Below are 8,962 nucleotides of genomic sequence, written 5' to 3' on the forward strand. Positions count from 1 at the left end.
TGTTTTGTCATGTGTTTCAGTTCCTGTTTTGCCTTATTTGGTCATGTTCCTGTCCTCGTTTAGTTTGATTATGTTCCATTGATGTCACCTGTGTTCCCAATCCTCCAGTGTCGCCATGGCTGGAGAATCCCTCACCTTCGCCTCCAGCCTCCGAGACCCGGACTCCGCCTTGGCCCGTAGACCTAACGGCTCCACCTCAGCTCCTAGCTTCCTCGCCTCCACCGTCACCCGTCGATCCACCAGCTCCACCGGGCTCCCTCGTCCCTCCAGCTCTGCCTTGGTCGGTCGTCGACCCGCCATCGCCTCAGGACTCCGCTCCTCCGGCTCGCTCCGTGCTCCTCCCTCCTTAGTCTACTCCCTGGTCTCTGTCTGCCGGCCCCCTCTGGGGTGTCCGTTCTCCTCCTGAGCTTCCTCCCTAGCTCCCACCTATGCCTACCTCTGTTGTTGCCTACGGTGCGAGGACGCACCTTCCAGGAGGGGGTGAAATGTCAGGATTGGACCCGTTTTGTCATGTGTTTCAGTTCCTGTTTTGCCTTATTTGGTCATGTTCCTGTCCTCGTTTAGTTGGCCCCCTCCCGGGTGTCCGTCCTCCTCCTGAGCCTCCTCCTTAGTTCCCACCCATTCCGCCCCTCTGTTGTTCTATGGTGCGAGGATGCACCTTCCGGGAGGGGGCGAAATGTCAGGATTGGACCTGTTTTGTCATGTGTTTCAGTTCCTGTTTTGCCTTATTTGGTTTATTTGGTCTCCTCGTTTAGTTTGATTATGTTCCATTGATGTCACCTGTGTTCCCAATCATCCCCTGTATCCCCTGTATAGTCTGTTCAGTTTGTGTTTGTCAGGTCTACTCGTTCTCTACGTGTGTTGGCTCAAGCTCCTATTGTGGATTATCTCCTGTGTTTCGTGATAAAAGAGTGTTAAACGTTTCCTCGTGACTCCAGCGTGTTCCCTCAACAGCGTGTCGTGACAAGAAGTAGATAGCAGAGTTCACTTCACATATTAACTGTCCAATAAAGCTGTATATCTACCAAAAAAAAGCTATAAATCTATTGTCACAAAAATTTGCAAGAAGACAAGACATTGTCACAAGAAATCTGCAGTTGCCTTGGCAAATTTATCAGCTGAATGTGCCGTTTTGCATTTAGTGAATGAACAAATTGACAAAAAGTAGTGTTACTTAGCATAATTACTAAGACAGTAATTGCCTGTTTTAACTTCAACTTGCTAAGAAGACTTATCAGGGTCTTTAAAAGTCAGTGTGAAATGTCCGCGGTGCATTTTACTTTTGTATTTGGACATATTCCTGATTGATACCACATTTAATTACATCTGATTGATCAAAGTAACTTCCTGTTAATTTTTTTAAACAACCATTTCCTGTCATTGCAGCCAGATTGTATTGACTGTTGCACTAATTTCCACCCAGTCAGTCACTTTGTGTATAATTCTAGCAATCCCTTAGGTGTGAGTAATTATTATTCGTCTGTAGTGGACTTTTTTTCTGACTGAATGCATTGCAAGCTCACTCTGGATTTTAGGTACGGCTTAGGTCCCTCCTTCAATGTAAGTCTGGGATTTTTTCATCCCATTTTAAGGTCTACCATGCAAAAACTGTAAGTCAAGTTGTTTAGAAAAAATTGTTGTTGGATTTACTTTAAAACATTTCACTTATAAAATTGCTTGTAAATGTCAAAATTAATTATGAAGAAATGGCAAGTAACAAGTAATTAGGCCTAATTGTGAAATGTCGAAGTAGATTGGCTTAAATAATATTTTCTTGTGAAACATACTCAAATAATCCAAATAACATATAATATAATAACACAAAAATGCATTTTATGTATCATTCATGTCTGTAGCCTTAGCAAAAACCACTAATAACCAATTGAACAATTTAGCTCTTTGTTTTCTGGTGCTTTTGAGTGAAATAACAGTTTTGCAGACCTCAGACTGAACCTGTGTCTGTTTCTGCCTCGCTAATGTTTGAGTTTATTGATTAACATCAAGCATCGTCTTGATCCAGGCAGGGACACAGTGTAGACATCTCCACCTGAGCCACTGCAGACCATTGTGAGCAAATTTTCATTTTCGAATGAACTATTCCTTTAAGAAGTCTACAAATTTACATAGAAAGGTGTTTTTCGCTCTGAAAAAAAGAATACCAACTTAAAATTTGTATTTATTTATTTATTTTAAATTTGCCTGCCAATGTTTTTGAAATATTGCACCCTCAAGTGGCGAGACGGTCTTATGCATATCCTCTCTAGGAGGAAATGACCTTGCTAACAGATAATAATAATAATTTTACTAAAAACCACACGCTAAAGAAAAGCAACACAAACATCCACAAGGAAACAAACAAACAGTCTGACGTGATGTGCTGAACCTCCTGGATCTATGAAGAGCGACTTGCAGCAGAAAGTGATTTGCACTAAAGTAGATGTCCTCTCTCCAGATTCACCGTCACTGATGCGTTTTTCCAGTGGTCCGTAAAGACAACAGCTGAATGAATGTCTGGAATTATGATTCCATTTGGGAGCCTCCAATTAATGCTGAAGGGCCGGTTACACGATGACGATTGGACAGCAAAGGTGGCAGTCTTTCTGTTTGCTTTACAGAGGGAAAACAAGAAAGCCAGAAAAGGTGGAGTACTGCCATCCGCCTACCAGATTGCCCTTCTCCAGTTTCAGATAAACCTTGTCTTCTTTGTTGAGGTGCAGCAGGACTCCGTTGGTGGCGGCCTCACGTGTGACGTCTTTGTCACCGGCGAAGGCAGAGATGACTGGCTTTCCATTCAGCATTAAATTCACCTGGAACACGGAGAGAAAATCAAATCAAAGATCTCAAGTGTACAAGTGTGATCGGACTTATTTTATGATTTCATATCGTGGCCACATTTATGAAAAGAAAAAAACAATTCTTGTATCTTGTTTAAGTACAATTTTTCATAACGGTTGACTTGAAGCTTGCATATAATAAATGCATATAATTCATAATAACTTATATTGTAATCCGCTATATATTTTCACAAAAAAATTTAATCAGTAATAATATCGCTGTAAAATATTAGCAATTTAAATAAATTACATTTATATTTTTGAAGTGCTTTACAGTCAAATTTCATGGATTGTTTTGTTAAACCTAATTTAACATTTACAGAAAAAATTACAGCAATTTAAAATTGCTAATATTTTACAGCAATATTATAACTATGATTACAGTTATTTATGAAAATATATAGTGGATTACAATATTTGTCAGTATGGGTATAAGCCAGTATGAAATACCTTATATTTACAATGAAAATCTATATTCTATATATCGGAATAAGACTATCTATAGTATTAATTAATAATATTATTAATATTAAAAGTATTTAGAATGCTTAATAATAATATAGGACTATAATGTATTTATATTGTTATATTTATATTATTTATATTGATAAAATAGTTTTTATGATAAATTCATTTTTAAAGGTAAGAAAATTATTGCAATACCTTATAATTATTGTGGAAAACTGCATTTAACAAGATAATACATGCACTGTTTACTGTAAAATATTCTTAAAATAAGATGTTTATAAAAGCAAGAATTACCATATAATTTAAATACTAATTACAGTACAATTTTGTGATCAATTCTAAGGAAATTGTTGCTTTTTAATTACAAAAACATACTTTCAAAAATATGCATCATGTTAAATATATTTAAACGATAATTTATTAACCAAAATAATATACGTATACATTAATGAAAAAAAAAAAGTATTTTTGAAATTGTTTTTTATCGATAAAATACGAGTTTCCTTCTGAAAGGCACTGAAAACAGGAGAATTAGAAGTTCCTGCATGATAAATAATGAATCTGATTATATGTAGATGGTTAAACATTTATTTTGAACTTTAAGTTGCAATAATTCATGAGAATATTGACCATAAAGTGTACTGTAAGACCTTGTATTGTACTGAACTGAGAACACATTTAAAATACAATGTTTATACAGGCTTCAAACGTTCCCCAGTTTCCTATTTCTCTAACTCTGTTCATTATGAACCTCAAATACGATATTAAAATGAAGCTGATTAAATATTTTCTTTGTGTGAGAGATATAGCCAGTGCTTACTTGTATAGTCTGGCTCTGGTACACTTTAATAACGTGGAAGTTAAAGCTGTAGATTCCTTTCCGGGGACAAAGAAAGACAGAGTCCAGCGTGAAACAGTTTCCTATGTTCACAAGAACCTGCAAAAGAGGTTTTTCAGAGGTATCAGACCTGATTCAACACACAATGACAATGAAATATCCTATCCAGACTTACAGTTCTGTGAACCATGTATGCTTGTGATGCAAAAATCTCAAACAAAGACCTTGAAAAAACAGAGTGAGATTACAAAAGGCAGCAGGAATGAAATATGAATGCACTCATGTTTACAACTGGACTTTTCAATAATAATTCTCCTCAGCAGTGAAACAACAATCAGGATTTCCTATACCGCCACACTGCTTTCTCATTCTCACGGTCATCATTCAACTCTAATCTGGTGATGTGGCACCATGAACTATAGCAAATGCAGGACAATCAATCATAGGTGGATTTTCACTCGTGCAAAAGACAGAAACTATATCTGAAGCAGGATATACTCCACGAAAAGACATGGTGAGGCATCATAAATGCATTTATGATGCATGTGAATCAGTTAGCAGTGATTGTCATAGCATGTTTTATTCAACTGAAACAGCTAAGACTAATAGATGAATCTTTTGAAAAGATGGATCAATTTAAAGTTTATTGATTCATTAAATTGAAGCTCTATAAAGATCTATAAGATCTTTCAAATGAATTTTCAGCACATGCAGTGGTTAAATCAACACTGTTAACAAGTGATTAAAACAACACTTTAAAAAATATTTATATTTAGGAAGGACACATTAAATCTAAATTAAGTGAAATTGTGATGTTACAAAAGATTTCTATTTTAAATAAATGCTGATCTTTACGGTTTTATTTTAGTATCATTGGGAAACTATTATAAGCACAAGCACACACACACACACTTTTCCATTTTTTAATGGTTTAAATAGTTTAATGCTTGTTTTAGTTCAAAGTTAACTATAATAACACTGGCTCTTTCTCATGGTTGTTTTCAGTTTCAGTTTTCAACACTGATGATAAGAAATGTTTCTTGAGCAGAAAACAGAAAAGAGTTATTTTAAATTGATATTTCACAATATTACTGTTTTTAATGTATTTTTGAAATGAGGTATTATTCATGCACAAGTAATGTGGGAGTTAGTACTGAATTTTAATATTTAGCATTTGGGAATGATTTAAATCATTCATCAGCATCATGTCACCCGCAAAATTATAATAAAAACAATGATTTGTCTTCTATTATTTTAAATGGTCAAACAATAATTAAACTCCTTACACTCCACCTATGTCATCTTCCTGGATTTAGCCAAAAAAAAAGAAAAAAGTCCAATTACTACTCTGGCAAAAATGCAAGACAACTGAACTTAAATCAAATGTTATTAGAGCCAAACGTCCTGCAACAGGCTTAAATCACAGTGTTCTCAAAACTGATGGAATTTCAGGTTATGTTCGAAAAACTGATTGAAGTAAACATCAAAAAGAAAGTGTATTTATTGTTTTCACCTTGTAGACACAAAGATGAGTAGACAGAGTTCGTATATTGACCCTCTGAGCGCACAAAGGTAAATTTGTACATTGCGCTTTCTCTTTTGATCTTTGCTTTATTAAAGCTGAAGAAGAACTCAAACAAAAGGGAGAATTCATACTTGTTCATCTTTTTATGAACGGTCACAAATATATATAGGCTACAACACTGAGGTCCAAAAATCTAGGAACACTTTTTTTTTTTTGGTTAAACCTGAAACTGAAAAGAAAGTTTCAGAATTTGAAACCATTCAAACAAAAGAAAGTTCTGGTGTAAAAAGATTAAGTCATATTGTTATATTGATCATGTGCAAAAGATTATTTTGTCTTGTTTTCTATTACAAATATCTAAACATTCTAAACCCTCTGGTGTTGTGACCGAAAAAGTTTTTTTTGTTTTTGTTTAGAATTTTTTACTTCATCAGAATGATAAAGGGTTTGGCACTTGCTATATGAACATAATCATGGACATGATTCAAAAAGGTTAAATGGTCCTAGAAAAAAGGCTACATTTGGACTTTTCATGATCAAAATTGACCACATCGGATATGAATAGGAAGCTAATTTAATCTAGTGGAAATGTTTGGTACTGCACCCAAACAAAATCTTACTGAAAGCTCATTTTTTGAGCTACTACCAACCTCAAATTTGGAACACAACCTGTTTAGATTCATAGCTTTGATCTTCACACGGTTTTATTTAAACATATATATATATTTCATATACAATTTAAAAACTGTATTTTTGTGCATTTTTTATAATAAACTTAAACATCTTTAGTTTTACTTTTTTTTTTTTTACTTTTTTCAATTCTACAATAATCTGACAAGTGTCTTCTTTTAAAAGAGCAAACTTAAATCTGTGCTCCAAAGCATTCAAGATTTACTACAGTTTAAGCTAAAAATGTCATTTTCAGGTCTATGCTCATTTAGTACCATAAAATCCCCTAAAATGATAAAATATTAAATAAAAACAAGCATTGAACTAAAATATAGTGCATTCATTTCATTTGGGGGAAAAAAATCTGTCATTTTTGACCACTACTCTAACAGCACCAGAGGGTTAAATCAAAGTACATTTACTTGAGAAGCAAAATTACGTAAGCTATTAAGTCATGTTTTCTAAATAATGTTGCAAAATGAAATCAATTTATGCTTAAAACAAGAAAAAACCTCTGCCTTTGAGTTCAGATGAATAAATTCATTTTTCTTACCCCACTGGGAGATGATTTTTCTTGTGTTAAGTGTAGTCACTTAATTTTCAGCAATTCTTCATCATTTTCATTTCGGTCTTCATTTAATAATGTATATATATTTACGGGAAAACTAGATAAGAAGAAACCCATTTTTGTAGTGTACAGACCGTTGTACTGAAGAACAAGATCATACTGGAAAACACAATCATCAGGTTTGATTCACATCAGGCAAAGCAAATTCTAAGACACTAAAGTTAAAATGAACTATATTTAAACGCTTTTCACTTAACTGTTACACTCTCCTTTTGATATGATTTTCTTGTATTAAATTAAACACATGCTTTTCCTCTCAGATTTGGGACCCCATTGTATATGATGCATGAATATTTATAGAGCGGCGCGGCAGTGACGCAGGACGCTATATGAAGGCAACAAAGGCTTTGCGCATAAACTAGCTGTGATATTGCATAGGATTACTCCGCATCCCAAACACCGAGCTCTTTTGTTGGTTCACAAAGCTCTTGGTACATTCACAAGGGCAGATCTCTCTCTCTTTCTCTCAGTCCGAGAGCTCCAAGCAGCCTTTCCCAGCGGCGTCCCGTGAGCCAGAGACGTGCCAGGACAGTGATTGGACGGTGTTATGCGTGTCAAGGTGCTGGAGCTCAGTGGCTGAGGGCAGCTGGTCACTCCTGCACCTTTTTTTTTTCTTTTTTTTCTTTTTCCTGCAGCCAAAGCAATGAGAGCAGAATAATGGCTCCTCAAGGGCGAAATGAACACAGCTTCCTGTGTATCTCAGCAAAAATAAATAATTTTATCCTAACCCGTCTGTCGAAATCTCTGGGAATTAAAGAAATAGATCATCCTAAGATGCTAATTCATTTACTCTCCCTCGTGTTGCACCAGACCTGTGTGACTTCCCTTCTTCTGTGGAACAGAAAAGAAAGATTTTGAATTCTGTACACTGAAAAAAAGGTGCACAAACAAATTTTTTTTTGAAAGTGCAATTGGTTTCTTTTTTCATCACAATAAACTGGGACTGAGGCTTTCAAGCATCAACAAGGATGCAAAAGCACCATAAAACAGTCATATTTTGAATCTTTTGAAGGTATATGATAGCGTTGTGTGAGAAACAGATCAAAATTGAAGTCTTATTCACGGATAATATTCTCCATGATCAATGTGAACGAATCACAGAGTCAGTGATTTGAATCAGAGAGTCAGATAAATCGGTCTGATCTATGAATGAATCAGCTGTGAAACTTCTAGTAAATTTCACAAACAATTACAAAGAAATTACAAGTAACACTGAATGAAACATGAAAATTTGAAGCAGAAAAAACTGAAATAGCATTTTCTTGTAAAACATACTCCAATAATCTTATTTACTACTTCAAAAACACATTTTTTACAGCGTAGTTGATTTCCATTACAATATATGGGGACTTTTGGGCATTACAAATGATGCAAAAGAACCATAAAAGTAGTCGTGCACTATATTTACTTTTTTTCTGAAGGCATACAACGGCTTTGGGTGAAGAACAGATGAAAATTTAAATCGAATTCACTGACAATATTTCCCATTATTAATGTGAATGAATCACTGAGTCAGTGAGTTGAACTGGACAATCGAATCAGTCAGATTAAAGAGTCTGATCCATGAACGAATCAGCTGTGAAATTGCTAGTCATTTTACAAACAATTACAAAGAAACAGCAAGTGACACATCAAATTAAAAGTGACATTTTGAATTAGAAAAAACGGTAATAGTACCGTATTGACCCGAATATAAGACGATGTTTTTTTTCTTGGAAATACATCTGAAAAAACGCGGTCGTCTTATATTCAGGGTCTAGACTTTGACATGTCAATAATACACCCACAACAATAGGTGGCGCCAAATACGCATAAAACGAGTGTGCCATGAAATACGTAATGTAATGCGTGTTGTAAAGATCGCGAGTAAAAACAAAAGAAAAAGAAAAGCTTACAGCTGCATGAGTCGTGACTGTCACGTTAACCTGATGGGACCAAACTCCCTTTGTGATTTTAAAACGTAAGACAGTACCCAGATTTGAAGACTACAGTAAGATTTA

General features: G+C 35.1%; 1 protein-coding gene across 1 annotated transcript in view; it reads right to left on the reverse strand.

The window, feature by feature from the left end:
• Positions 1-2,203: 2,203 nt before the first annotated feature.
• Positions 2,204-8,962, reverse strand: part of LOC107664151 (cerebellin-4-like) — a 7,916-nt gene continuing 1,157 nt past the window's right edge. The window contains exons 2-3 of the mRNA XM_016454610.1: positions 4,123-4,239; positions 2,204-2,807 (exon numbers count right to left, since the gene is read on the reverse strand). Coding sequence (XP_016310096.1) covers positions 2,610-2,807; positions 4,123-4,239 — 315 coding nt within the window. The 3' untranslated portion in view covers positions 2,204-2,609. The remainder of the gene's footprint in view (positions 2,808-4,122; positions 4,240-8,962) is intronic.

The sequence above is a fragment of the Sinocyclocheilus anshuiensis genome, unplaced genomic scaffold, assembly GCF_001515605.1.
Source record: "Sinocyclocheilus anshuiensis isolate Anshui unplaced genomic scaffold, SAMN03320099.WGS_v1.1 scaffold67, whole genome shotgun sequence".
In the NCBI taxonomy this organism is placed as follows: domain Eukaryota; kingdom Metazoa; phylum Chordata; class Actinopteri; order Cypriniformes; family Cyprinidae; genus Sinocyclocheilus; species Sinocyclocheilus anshuiensis.